At 35.9% G+C, this 15,251-nt stretch overlaps 1 protein-coding gene and 1 pseudogene across 1 annotated transcript in view; one reads left to right on the forward strand and one right to left on the reverse strand.

Annotated features, from left to right (window-relative positions):
* Positions 1-15,251, forward strand: part of DNAH7 (dynein axonemal heavy chain 7) — a 249,362-nt gene that overhangs the window by 197,784 nt on the left and 36,327 nt on the right. Inside the window, exons 51-53 of the mRNA XM_061147985.1 lie at positions 3,625-3,751; positions 4,721-4,915; positions 6,605-6,697. Coding sequence (XP_061003968.1) covers positions 3,625-3,751; positions 4,721-4,915; positions 6,605-6,697 — 415 coding nt within the window. The remainder of the gene's footprint in view (positions 1-3,624; positions 3,752-4,720; positions 4,916-6,604; positions 6,698-15,251) is intronic.
* Positions 8,887-8,987, reverse strand: LOC133061119 (U6 spliceosomal RNA; annotated as a pseudogene).

Here is a 15,251-nt window from a genome sequence, read left to right on the forward strand (position 1 = left end):
AATGAAGGTATAGCAGTGACGCTTGGCTTAGCAAACAACTTCTCAAATACTTGCCCACGAGAACGGGAAGAAAGGGAGGAAGAGGGTGTCTTTAGGGAAGGAATGCACAATGGTAGAGTTTAAAAGTTTCTCTTTATATTATGAAATTTGAAAATATTTCTCTCAGTATCTGACATTTTCAAGGTGAGCAAGGATTACTGAAATACAGAAAACAGAAATTTAAGTGACCTTTCATATTAAAGTTCCCAGCCATTTGCATTATGTTACTTACTTGAACAGGCATGTCTGGTTTTCACATTAGAGTCTGAGTTCCCTGAGGCAATAATTTTTTTTATATTCCTAGAATCTAGAACTTATCACAGAGCTAATCACATAGAGTGACACAGTAAATGATGTTCTGCTTTTCATTGCAGTTCTTAATTTCTATCTTGATTAAAACAAGACTACCAGAGTGTTATCATTTTAATTAATTTAAAATCTGTTGGAGTCTAGAGAAAAAAACTTTGTTTTTTCTCTTAAAGACCTATTTTGTATATAAGTTTTATAAATTTGGACAGTTTTAGACTTTAAAAATAGTTACTGGTTCCTTTACTATCTCATTATATGAAATTAGGATTTACTCACAGATATGATGTATCTTTCTTCATAACTATAATATAGCCCCTTACAATTTATAGAAAATCAAATTCTTTTACCTAGATGTAAGATTTGAATGAAGTCCAGAAAACAAAATGTGCCTTTTTAGTTTTAGTTAAAATTCTTTCATTTAGAAACAATGAAAATCATATTTATGACTACAGTGATCTTAAAAATATAATTCTGGAACCAAAGAGTAAATATTAAAAAATATATTTGAAAACTTTGAAGTTATTACTATACATACAGAAACATGCAGAAATCAGAAGCATTTGAAAAATAAAATTTTATGTGAGTACATCTGTGTAACTAACATCCAGGTCAAGACATAGGACTTTATCAACGGACCAGAAACCACTCTGTTTCCCCGTCTAGTCACTATAATCCACATCCCCCCAGGTAATCACTGTCCTGAGTTTCAGTGCTAGAGATGAGTGTTGCCTAATTTAGAATGCTATTTAAATGGAATTACACAGTCTGTGCTCTTTTTTATCTGACATCTTGCACTTAACATTGTGTTTGTGAAATTTATATTGTTTTGCACAGTGCAAAGAAGTGGTTTATTCACTTTCATTGTTAAATATGGGTGCATTCCCTATGCTCCTATATTGTTGGGGAAGTGTAAAAGCAAATCTTCTCCCAGTCCAGAAAATTTCTCCGCAAAGCAGTTGAGAAAGAAAGCAGTTTTTAACTGAATAAGTATTAAACTAGAATGTGACCCGCAGCACGAGCAGCAGTTCGCTAAAAGAGCACAAAGACAGGAATCTCACTTCCCCGGCTTTAGCAGACTGGCTTCACCCAGAGGAAAAACCAATGTCTTATCTTTATGATAGGACGTAGTTTGGCAGCTCAGAGTCAGGAGCCCATGAAGTTAACCCATGAAAATGGCTCTGAGATCTTCAGAAGGGACATTCCTGGGCCGTAAAGTTGACAAAAAGCCTACCTATATTTCAAAGAGAAGGTACTTATAATTTTAAACTTTCAGAAGTAAATGCTCTAAGGAAAAAGAGGAGAGGGAAATCTCTTCTTAACATTTTCGGTATAAAAAGATTGGGCCTTTTATTTTTATTTGTCCTTTTACTATACCACAGTTTTTTATTCATTCTACTGCTGAGGACATTTGGGTAGCTTCCAGTTTGGAGCTGTTATGAATTTTTGCTGTCTTGTACACTCTTGTATGTGGCTTTTGTATGTACATTTATCTGGTAAGTACATATCCAGGAGTGGAATTGATCATAACAGAGTATATATATGTTCCATTTTAATAAATATTGCCAAATAGAGTTCCAAAATGGCTACCACAGGGGAGACTTTATTAGTAATCTCGTTTAATCTTCCTTTTTTTTTAAGTAAAAAGTAGGAGGAAGCAAGATCTCATTCAGAAATTAGAGTTCTCATAGAAATCATTTTTTTATTTGTCAATCATTGATAAACATCAGATAATCTATTAAATATGTACAAGTTTTACTTGTCAATCATACCTCAATAAAGCTGGAGAAAGAAACAAAAAAACATTAGCTGACCTGTTGGTCTCTGGGCACTGATTAGTTTGTAGCTATAACAAAAGTGTAGAAAGGATGACTGTTAACAGTAGACTACTAAATTGTTGGAGAATCTTAATATTGGTCTAAAATTATTTCTAATTTTCTTTCATGAGAGATAAAAATCTCTTTTTGTGTTTGTATTCTGATAGTTACTATTCATAATAATTATTATTTAATAATGCCAAACATATTATAATTAAATATATTCTGTGTATATACTATGAAATAACCATAATAATTGGAATCATGTGTCTTTATAATATTTTGATGCATTATAATTTATTATGGCAAAATAAATAACTGTAGCAAAAAAATACAGAAACAAAAATCTAACTAGAATATAGCTTTGTTACAGGAACCACACTGAAATCAATCTCTCTGTCTCTTACTCTCAAAAATATATGCAAGATCACACATGCCTGTGTGCACACACAGAATTTTTTCTTTCCCTTCTACTTCTGTCAAGATAATTTTCCCTTGTTATTAATTATTCTTTTGAAATATAATTTTTAGCAGCTGTACAATATACTTTTAATGAATGCACCATAATTTTCTTCATAATTTTCTTATTGTAGGATTTGCAAGTAGTCTCCAGCTTTTGTATTATAAATAACACAGTAATAAATATAAATGTCACCATCATTGATTATTTCCTTTGGCTAAATCCCCAAATTAGGACAAATGTGTTCACTTCTTTCAGACTCCTGATATAAATTCCTTTTCTGTAAGGTTATTCAAATGAATAAATTCATCAGAGGGAGCATGAATACCTTACGACACTGTGTCACACATCAGCATTGAAAATAATAATTTTTCTCATGTCAAGGTTTACTATGAATACCAATCACACATGTTAGCATTTACTAGCATGCTGTTAGTTGCAAATATTGTGATTATTCATATTTCTAAGACTTATCTATGTGGTAAATAAAAATGTAGTTTATCAAGTTATGTTATTAGTCCAGCTTTTATGGATTTATGAACAGAGCAGCCCTCTTCTAAACTTAATTTAATAAAGAAACTGTTAACTTTAGTCTGTTCATTTATAATAATATATAGAACATATGTAAAAGTTTATGAAATATGGAAATCCAGTTTTACCCCAAGAAATGTTTTGTAGTTTTAAATAGTCCAAAAACTGTTAAATGTAATAGATTAATATACCATGCATTGACCTTTTTTCCAAAAGGAAGATTAAGTTTTGTAAAAAAAAAAAAGTCAGTTGATGGCAAAAATGCAATTCTACTGAAGTGTTCCTACATTGTGTAACTCTCAAATTGGTGCCCCCAATTAATGAGAATCCTTGATCTGTTTTGGGAGTAATTGACCAGAAAGTGTATTAGAAGAACACAATCTAAATGGTTTATAATAGGTTTTCCCAAGAGCATTTTTTGAGAGAATAATGCATTTTTATGTATTTACTTTTCTTTCTGTTGACTCTTAGGCTTCAAATTCTCAAGGATCACTTCACTTATTCCCTTTATGTTAACATCTGCCGATCCCTCTTTGAAAAGGATAAACTACTTTTTTCATTTTGTCTAACTGTAAATCTGCTGATACATGAGCGATTGGTCAGTACTGTTTTAATTTATGGGGAGAAAATATTAATGTGAATTTATTAATTTATGAATTTGTGTGGGAATATATATAAAAGGATTCTTAATAGCAATTACTATAGTGAAGGCAAGATATCACAACTAGACTGAATTTCACAGAGGTGAAAAATAAATTAAGCAGAGTTCCTTATGTAACTATTACTACTTAAATTTTTGTATGTTTTAGCTTAAAATAGTTTCTATCAGAATCTCATATATAAGGATGCATATAAACTTCTCAAATGTATTGATATATGTACCCCAAGTAATAGTATAAGTGGTAATGTTTTTAGGAACTTTTGCAAGTTTGTCAAATCTAACCATTGGGTTTAACAATACCATTCATTAATTTTAGCTATGTTTCAAATCTGTTTACTTAAAATATGGGAAGCACTTTAAGAATGGAAGAGAGGTGTATAAATTCATTATTTTATACACATGTGTTTAAGCTTTATTACTTTCATATGGCAATGTATTAGCTGAATTCTGAAGAAACATTTATTTTAGTATTTCTTGCAAAAATTTCATAGCAGTAACTCATCATGTTTTATAGAAAATAACTGAAAACATGGCAGGTGCATGGCTTTCTGCCTTCCCACAACTTTTACAGACAATAAAACTCTTCGCAGTCATTTTGGAAGACATATATTAAAAAAGAATAAAATTCAGATTTCCATGTTTAGATCAGAAATTCTGGAGGAAAATTATCAACAAGTAGCTCTCTAGTATCTAACAAGTAGCTCTCTAAAATGGAACTATTTTGAAAACTGGTTATAATGAATACATTGATTTCTTATGAATCAATACTGACCTATACCAATAACTAAAAATTTATGGGGGGATATTTGAAACTTGAAAATCAGCCAATTTTTTTAAATGGTTGTAAGTTACCTGTGTATATGGTGAACTCATTTCTGACTCTTCATGCTACTTTGTTTTCCAAAGATTAATAAAGCTGAGTGGAGGTTTCTGTTAACTGGTGGCATTGGCCTGGATAATCCTCATGCTAACCCTTGTACATGGCTTCCTCAAAAATCTTGGGATGAAATATGTCGACTGGATGATTTGTCTGCCTTCAAAAACATTCGTAGAGAGTTTATGCGCTTAAAGGATGGATGGAAAAAAGTATATGACAGTTTGGTATGTTTTTAACTCTCTTGTTTGTTTCAGAGTTTTTAAATGGAGAAAATAATGTCAAATAATTTATTCTTGTCCGTAAGTAAGCATTAAACAGCTGGTCAAATATAATGTTTCAATTAGGCTATCCCCACTTTCTAATTGGTTCCGTTTGCACTTCTCTCAAATTCCTTGGAATCTGTAAAGATGCAGAAAAGTTGCCTGGTCCTTAAAAGTACTCTTTTTGGATTTCCAGGCCAGATTTTTATTATCAACTTAAACTTTGGCAGTCATAATGGCAGATGACTTAAAATTTTATAGAACAGGTTTTGTTTGGATTTTCTGAACACAGGGCACAAACTAATAAATATTTTTGTCATTTGACGAGAGGGAAAAAATAATAGTTCTCAAATAATTTTCATGAGACCTGATCTTATTAGTTGGAGATTACTATAGCTAACATATACCATGATGCTGTTTCCCTTCTGGAATATAAACAAATCGCTGCCTTCCTTCACTTTTTCCTTAGCACAAGGGCTAACATTGTATTCCCAGTTAATTTTTTCGAGTGTTTCTACTTTTTTTGACATTTTGCTTTTCTTGGGCTTAACATGCAACAGCTCTATTTGGGGGTGGGGGTTGGAGGAAGAAAAAAGCAGGATGCATGGAGAACACTTTGGTGACCTGTTTATTGTACTATACATGATAGAGTGTGTCTGCACATGAATTTAAATATTTTGGTTTGGATCTCTTTTGGATTGATCCTTGTTAGTAATAAAAGTACTTTTTCCAGAGGCAAATATGTTTTTGTATGTAGTTGAGTCTAAATAGAAAATTTCCCTGTGCTGAAGCATGGAGATTTCTGACCTGAGATACCCATAGCCTTCCCAGCTGTTTCAAAGATGCAAGTGTCTTCTTTTCCTGTTCCTCCTCCTGGGATCTTGATACATCTCTTCTTGCATATTTTAAATAACATTCTTTGGCTTCTTTTTTACATTGTGTGTGTAGTGGGGGAAGGGGGAAGAACGCGCATGCGCTCAGTCCCGTCCAACTCTGCGACCTCATGCGGGCCTGCCAGGCTCATCTGTCCTTGAAATTTTCTAGGCAGGAATACTGGGACAAGTTGCTATTTCCTACTCCAGGGAATCTTCCTAACCCAAGGATCCAACCTGAGTCTCTTGAGTCTCCTGTATTGGCAGGCGGATTGTTTACCACTGTGCCGCCTGGGAAGCCCCTTCTTTACTATACACATTCTCAAATATTCCTTTCTTGAAAAGATATCAAAATTTTATCAAAATAAAAAGTAATGCATAGCCTTCTTTGTTTGCAATAAATGTTTACTTTTGTAAATAGATAATGAGAGTAGTTAGTTGGCAGGTTTTTGAAATGCCTTTGGAGAAATAATGGGAAAAGATCTCCTAATGAACATTTATTGTAGTAATAGGAAACATTTGTGCTATTGATTAACGTTCATATTGACACTAACCTACTTATTTCATGTCTTAGTTTTGGTTTTATGTGGCAGTTAAAATTTTCTTTTTATTTCTTATTTCATAGCTTTGCCCCAACCTAATAAAATTTACATTAGCATTCTTAATTTCACTTAATTATTTTATGTTTTCTTTAAACTTAATTTAAAAGTCAGAATACTTGGGTTTTGGCTTTTTATTAAGTCTTCCAAATAATATTGAATTATATCCACTGTCATTTTAGGAACCACATCATGAGGTTTTTCCTGACGACTGGGAAGATAAAGCGAGTGAGTTTCAAAGGATGCTTATCATTCGTTGCTTGAGGCCGGACAAGGTAAATGCTGTCTTTGGAAGCAGCTCAGTGAATTCCAGCCTTCCAGCTCCACATGCCAGCCAAACATGTGTTTCCTTATGTAATCATTGGGGGTGGGGTGGTAAACAGCTGCAAGAAATAACCCCAATTCCCTCTAATGCAGTCATTTTTTAAGAAGTGTGTATTTATTATAACTGCACTAAATTAGTAACTCACCAGATTATGTTTAATAGTTTATTTATGTTACAGCTCTTCCTTTTATCCCTGGAGAAGGGAATGGACAATCTACTTTACATTTTTGTTCTTATTGTTTTGATGAAATTGGTCAATGTTTACATGAAGCTGATTTACTATACCTTCTGGTTCCTCAAATGCTATCGTGTACATGGTTCTTTATTGGCTTTTGGAAAGCTAGTAGAATATTGTTTTTAAGATGTTCATCATCGCTCACCACAAAGGAAAATGTCAACACTATTAATTTTCATTTCTTTAAGTAGTAAATTATATAACCAGCGAATCAGCTGACCTGTCATATCAACAAATGAGAGTACTCATTGATATCCTCATTTGTATTATTAAACTCTGTTTAAAAAAACAAACGATTCACTTAAGTGTAAAGGTGCATATCCACAGAGATAACCACATAACTCTGAGGAACAATAGACATTGGGAATGTTGGAAGAAAAACTGAAAATATATTCTAATTGTCCACTGTTACTACTTGAGTAAAAGTATACATAATTACTCCAAAATTTATTGTATTCACAATTTGAGTTGCTAAGGATATAAGATAATACTTCCATTCTAACAGCAATAGAAAAAGCTGCACTTGTATGATAAAGACAGTGTTTTTTTTTTTAAATTTTACACATTAGTGATAATACAAGGTAGAGGCATTCTTTCCTCTGTAAGTCAGGGTCTGTTCGATGAAAACATGTCCTTCTTTCTTTTTTTTTTCATATATTTTTGTTAGTTGGAGGCTAATTATTTTACAATATTGTAGTGGGTTTTGTCATACATTGACATGAATCAGCCATGGATTTACATGTATTCCCCATCCCGATCCCCCCTCCCACCTCCCTTTCTACCCAATCCCTCTGAGTCTTCCCAGTGCACCAGCCCTGAGCACTTGTCTCATGCATCCAACCTGGGCTGGTGATCTGTTTCACTAGAGATAATATACATGTTTCAATGCTGTTCTCTCGAAACATCCCACCCTCGCCTTCTCCCACAGAGTCCAAAAGTCTGTTCTGGACATCTGTGTCTCTTTTTCTGTTTTGCCTATAAGGTTATCATTACCATCTTTCTAAATTCCATATATATGCGTTAGTATACTGTATTGGTCTTTATCCTTCTGGCTTACTTCACTCTGTATAATGGGCTCCAGTTTCATCCATCTCATTAGAACTGATTCAAATGAATTCTTTTTAATGGCTGAGTAATATTCCATGGTGTGTATGTACCATAGCTTCCTTACCCATTCGTCTGCTGATGGGCATCTAGGTTGCTTCCATGTCCTGGCTAGTATAAACAGTGCTGCAATGAACATTGGGGTGCATGTGTCTCTTTCAGATCTGGTTTCCTCTGTGTGTATGCCCAGAAGTGGGATTGCTGGGTCATATGGCAGTTCTATTTCCAGTTTTTTAAGCAATCTCCACACTGTTCTCCATAGCGGCTGCACTAGTTTGCATTCCCGCCAACAGTATAAGAGTGTTCCCTTTCTCCACACCCTCTCCAGCATTTATTGTTTCTAGACTTTTGGATAGTAGCCATCCTGACTGGCGTGTAATGGTACCTCATTGTGGTTTTGATTTGCATTTCTCTGATAATGAGTGATGCTGAGCATCTTTTCATGTGTTTGTTAGCCATCTGTATGTCTTCTTTGGAGAAATGTCTGTTTAGTTCTTTGGCCCATTTTTTGGTTGGGTCATTTATTTTCCTGGAATTGAGCTGCAGGAGTTGCTTGTATGTTTTTGAGATTAGTCCTTTTTCTGTTGCTTCGTTCGCTATTATTTTCTCCCAATCTGAGGGCTGTCTTTTCACCTTGCTTATAGTTTCCTTTGTTGTGCAAAAGCTTTTATGTTTCATTAGGTCCCATTTGTTTATTTTTGGTTTTATTTCCAATATTCTGGGAGGTGGGTCATAGAGGATCCTGCTGTGATTTATGTCAGAGAGGGTTTTGCCTATGTTCTCCTCTAGGAGTTTTATAAAAAAATATGGAACACTTCACGAATCTGCATGTCATCCTTGCGCAAGGGCCGTGCTAATCTTCTCTGTATCGTTCCAATTTATGTGCTGCCGAAGCGAGCACATCATTCTTTCTTGAATTGGCAGTGTGGCCTTAGCCAGGGCCAAAGTATCCATTAAGCATAGGACCTCGGGTCCATGATACTCTTAGGAGTTCATGAAAGTGCTTTAATTTCTGTTAAAATGAGAAAATCAACTAGTCTGTTATATTTTAATTATACAAAAACAGTTGCAAAATACATTTTTTTCTATTTATTGATGGAAGGAGGGGTCTGCAATGTGCCGAGGGCCCCTGAATGTCATAGTGTTGCCCAGCTCTTAGATGCTGGAAATAGTTCCCATTGTTGAAGATCATTATTAAACTGCACCTTGGTCGCCCTTTTAAAAATGAATCTTCACTGAAACTATTAGCGTTAAGCCTCAGAAGTTTTCACTGCAAATATTAAATATGAAAGAATATGAAATAGTTCAAACTCTTGTCTAATATGGCTTCTTCCTTTAAAACTTTTTTTTTAATTTTCAAAGATTTTTTACTTTGTTTTCTAAGATAAAAACTGTTACAGTAAATGACTTTCTGTGTTCCATTAAACTTCTCCCCTCAATATTTGACAGAGAAGTTTCTGATCATATTCTATATTGTTTAGTTAAAGTGATTAATGAGGTGTTTCCTAACTGCAGCAGTTTCATCTATAAATTTATTTTCCCCAGTTTGTTTTTAAAAATTTGACATTTTAATCTGAAAATACATTGAGTACCAAATAGATCAAATATTATTTTCCATAGTCACTCTCTTTTTCAAGTGAGTATGAGGGAGCTGGGAAATTTAGATATTCAAGCTGAGGGGCTTTTGTTCATTTTTTGAATCAGTGGAGGTTAAACTTACAGTCCTACTTCTCTTAGCTCTTCTGCAGAATGCTTTAGCACTGTGTTTTAACTTTTTCTTATGTTTCCATATCTCCTCTAGAGTTTTCTTTGCATGGGTGGAAGAGTGTAAACATTAACACTTCTCAGCAGTATTCCTGGTTCTCTCCTGTGTATACTCGAGGTGGGGGCATTGTGGCCATTAATCTTGTTTTGGCCAGTAAAATGTGAGCAAAAGTGTCAGGGTGGAAGCATTTGGCTATCATTGTGAGATTCTCCAGAATACTTCCTCTTGCCATCAAAATTGTGGAATCACATGTTAATATTTAAGTGCCATAAACAGGCTGGAATGCTGAGTCAGAGCAGGGAGAGTTTGTTGCCTGGACACTCAGATGACTTTTCTGAGATGGTAAGCTTTTGTTGTGTTAAACCAGTGATATCTTGAAGTTGTTTGCTACTATAGCATAGTTCAATTTATCCTGTTAACTAGTTACCATTTAATTAGTTACCATTACCTGTACTATCACACCTATAATCCTTAATATATAAATAATTATCGGATTTCCCTGGTGGCTCGGATGGTAAAGAACCCACCTGCAATGCAAGAGACCTGGGTTGGGAAGATCTCCTGGAGAAGGGAATGTCTACCCACTGCAGTATTCTTGCCTGGGAAATCCCATGGACAGAGGTGCATGGAGGGCTACTGTTCATGGGGTCACAAAAGAGTCCGACATGACTGAATGACTAACACTTTTTGGACATCTTTCACAGGTCAGATGGTAAAGAAACTAGTTGCCATTGTCTATGCCATCATACCTGCAATCCTTAATATAGAAATAATTATTAGTATGCTCTTTTATTACTTGCAACCTCAAACACTTCAATCTTGCTGTTTACAGGCACTTTAATTCCTAGTCATAAATCACTGATTTTGGAACCTATGTGTTTAAAAATGATATATGACTACAGTATTATGCTTTGAAAAGAATAATTTTCCAAAGCAAAATGGTATTAGCGTGCCAGAGAAAGGAATATTGCTATATAAGGCTGACAATTGGGCTAGTACTACATAAATAGATTTTATTTCTTTGCTATCTCTAAGTCATGAGATATATATCTCCACTAGGAAAAGCCATAATTGTTTGATCTCTAATATAAAGTATATATTATTTGTCACCATAGTTTTTTTCTGTCTCCTTTCCGCTGCTCTCCCTTCAAAACCGACTCCATCCCGTGGTAAGAAGTCACAAATGCTATGTTCTCTAATGCTGTGGTTTGGAAAAATGTAAAAAATGTTCACTAAACCACCAGTAGGAAAAATGAAATGTTTGCACTTTCCTTAGATTTCAATAGTTTATATTGTTTTATTGACAAAAGCATATCAGATGTATAAATACTGAGGTATGGAATGTTTTGAGCCCATTTACAAAATGAAGAGCTTCTGGCCACAGTTTTCTCCTTCCGGACTGTAAACAAAAAGCAAATTAAACAGCTTTTAATAAGAAACTTGTCAAGTATAAGCTAATATGTTTCTCTAACCTCAGATAAATCCTGTAGGAACTTGCAAGACACAGAAAAGCATACATAGAAGACCACAAACTTCTTTTCTGCCTTTGGGAAGATGGGGGCCTAAATTAGTCTGTAATTTTTGTTCCTGACAGATTTCATTTTATAGTTCTTACGCTTGCATAATCAGATTGCAGAAGCAAATCCAATTCCATCACCTTCCAAATTGAATAGCTTGCAGTTTCATTTACCTCAGAAGTTACTGTTTCGTCTTGGGAACAAGTTGGTCTCATTCAGTTGTTTTTTGTTTTTGTTTTTTAATTTTTGTGTTGACTATTGTGTTTTAATTTTTTTAATTGGAGGAGAAAATTGCATGGACAGAAGAGCCTGGCAGGCTATAGTCCATGGGTCACAAAGAGCTGAACACAACTGAACGACTAACACGCACACACAACCGCTTTACAGTGTTGCGTTGCTTTTTGCTTACAGCAACACGAGTCGCTGGAAGTGTAATACGTTCCCCGTCTTGAGCCTCCCTGCCTCCCACCCCACCCCAGGTCATCACAGACCACCAACCTGAATCCTCTGGGTCACACGGCGGCTTCCCGCTAGCTAGCTGTTTCACACATGGTCGTGTATACGTGTCAATGCTACTCTCTCAATTCGTCCCACCCTCTCCTTCTCCCACTGTGTCTACAAGTCCACAATTTCTATGATCTTATTCAGTTTTAATATTAAAAATGAAACAATGAAAATTATCATGTGAGCACCCCTCACTGGGTCTTCCTGTGCTACCAGAAGACGCACTTCCCATCTGCCACGTTTGCACAAATGCAGTGAATGACCCCGGCCTGAGCCACTCAGAGCTCAGACTTCCTAAAAGTGAAACCTTGTACTTAAACACCGTGTGCTTTCGGTTTGTTTGTAAAATTATAACTGAGTGAAGAGGTTAGCCTTGAGAGGAGAGGTTATTAAAAACTATTTTGTTTTTCTTTGTTAATTGTTATTGTTCTTAACCTAGGGAAAAAAGACAGCCATAGGAAAAGAATAATAGGGAAAAGGGCAAGGACAAGGGCTGAGACAGGAAGTGAGGATATTTTCAGTTTTCTACCATCAGCTTGATATCTGTTCCCATTCAAAATATCTGAAACATGAAATAATTTCCCTGGAAATGAAACTTTATGCATAGGTGAAGAAATCTGTATGCAGTTCAGGAAGCAACTGTTAGAACTGGACATGAAACAACAGACTGGTCCCAAATAGGAAAAGGAGTACATCAAGGCTGTATATTGTCACCCTGCTTATTTAACTTATATGCAGAGTACATCATGAGAAACGCTGGGCTGGAGGAAGCACAAGCTGGAATCAAGATTGCCGGGAGAAATATCAATAACCTCAGATATGCAGATGACACCACCCTTATGGCAGAAAGTGAAGAGGAACTAAAGAGCCTCTTGACGAAAGTGAAAGAGGAGAGTGAAAAAGTTGGCTTAAAACTCAACATTCAGAAAATCAAGATCATGGCCTCTGGTCCCATCACTTCATGGCAAATAGATGGGGAAACAGTGGAAACGGTGGCTGACTTTATTTTTTTCGGCTCCAAAATCACTGCAGATGGTGATTGCAGCCATGAAATTAAAAGACACTTACTCCTTCGAAGGAAATTATGACCAACCTAGATAGCATATTAAAAAGCAGAGACATTACTTTGCCAACAAAGGTCCGTCTAGTCAAAGCTATGGTTTTTCTAGCGGTCATGTATGGATGTGAGAATTGGACTATAAAGAAAGTTGAGCACTGAAGAATTGATGCTTTTGAACTGTGGTATTGGAGAAGACTCTTGAGAGTCCCTTGGACTGCAAGGAGATCCAACTAGTCCATCCTAAAGGAGATCAGTCCTGGGTGTTCCTTGGAAGGACTGATGTTGAAACTGAAACTCCAGTACTTTGGCCACCTCATGTGAAGAGCTGACTCATTGGAAAAGACCCTGATGCTTGGAAAGATTGAGGACAGGAGGAGAAGGGGATGACAGAGGATGAGATGGTTGAATGGCATCACCAATTCCATGGACAGGGGTTTGGGTGGACTCCAGGAGTTGGTGATGGACAGGGAGGCCTGGTGTGCTGTGGTTCATGGGGTCGCAAAGAGTTGGACACAACTGAGCGACTGAACTGAACTGGATATTTATTTAGAATGTCTATAATTAGAGTTCCACCTTCATAAAAGAGAACGTCCTAATTTATTCATTCACTCAGTAGATTTTTATTGTGCAGGAACAATAAAAGAGTAATCTCCTTAGGTATATCCATGCCATTGTGGCATTTACACATTTGTTATTACTCTTCTATACCTTTCCGTAGTTTTAAATTTTTTACTGATGTACAGTTGACTGAGAGTATTGCACTAATTTTTGGTGTACACCAAAGTGATACAGTTATACATATATATATATATTCATTTTCAGACTCTTTTTCATTATGGTTTATTGTAGGATATTGAATATAGTTCCTTGTGGTATAGAGTAGGATTTTGTTGTTTATCTATTTTATATACAGTAGTGTGTATCAGCTAATCCCAAACTAATTTATCCCTCCCTCACCTCCTTTCCTCTTTGATAACCATAACATTGTTTTGTATGTTTGTGAGTCTGTTTCTGTTTTGTAAATAAGTTTACTTGTATCGTATTTTAGATTTCACATGTAAGTGACAGCATATGATATTTGCCTTTCTCTGACTTCACTTAGTGTGATAATCTCTGGCTCCTCCATGTTGCTACAATTGGCATTACTCCATTCTTTTTTATAGCTGAATAATATTCCGTTGTACATATGTACCACATCTTTTTGAAAAGTTTTAATTTTGTATTGGAACATAGCTGGTCCTACCACTTCATGGCAAATAGATGGGGGAAATTTTGAAACAGTGTCAGATTTCATTTTGGGGGGCTCCAAAATCAATGCAGATGGTGACTGCAGCCATGAAATTAAAAGACACTTGCTCCTTGGAGGAATAGCTATGTCAAACCTAGACAGTGTTTTAAAAAGCAGAGGCATCACTTTGCTGACAAAGGTCCATATAGTCAAAGCTATGGTTTTTCCAGTAATGTATGGATGTGAGAGTTTGACCGTAAAGAAGGCTGAGCACCGAAGAATTGATGCTTTCAAACTGTGGTGTTGGAGAAGACTCTTGAGAGTCCCTTGGACTGCAAGGAGATCCAACCAGTCCATCCTAAAGGAAATCAGTCCTGAATATTCATTGGAAGGATTGATGCTGAAGCTGAAGCTCTAATACTTTGGCCTCCTGAGGCAAAGAGCTGAGTCATTGGAAAAGACCCTGATGCTGGGGAACATTGAGGGCAAGAAGATAAGGGGGCGACAGAGGGTGAGATGAGTAGATGGTGTCAATGACTCAATGGACATGAGTTTGAGCAAACTCAGGGAGATGGTGAAGGACAGAGAAGCCTGATGTGCTACAGTTCGTGGGGTTGCAGAGAGTCCGACACGACTTAGCAACTGAACCACAGCAAGAGCATAGCTGAGTGACCGTGCTGTGACAGTTCTGGGTGGATACGGGTCACGTCCTCTTTATCCATTCATCTGTCAGGGGACGTTTAGGTTGGTTCCGTGTCTTGGTTATTCATACCCTTCCATGTTTGAATGAATGTATTGTGGAGACAGTAAAAACATTTAAGTAAAGATATTCCTTCACTGTTTCTTGGCTCCCCACCCTCACACACTCAGTCTCTCTTTCCCTCTCTCCCTCTTTCTCAATACACACCTATACCTGCACATATATCCACATCAGGACCGACACTGTTTTTAAGGTATTGTGACTTGTTAATGAGTTTTACTTACAAATCTTGTGTGAATAGATGTTCTGAGAACGCACTATTAAAGTTTGGAGATATTTGTAACTTTCTTTAGAGAAGACCACCTTTTTGAGGTTCTTGGTATCTGTGAAT

This window comes from Dama dama, chromosome 8 (assembly GCF_033118175.1).
Source record: "Dama dama isolate Ldn47 chromosome 8, ASM3311817v1, whole genome shotgun sequence".
Classification (NCBI taxonomy): domain Eukaryota; kingdom Metazoa; phylum Chordata; class Mammalia; order Artiodactyla; family Cervidae; genus Dama; species Dama dama.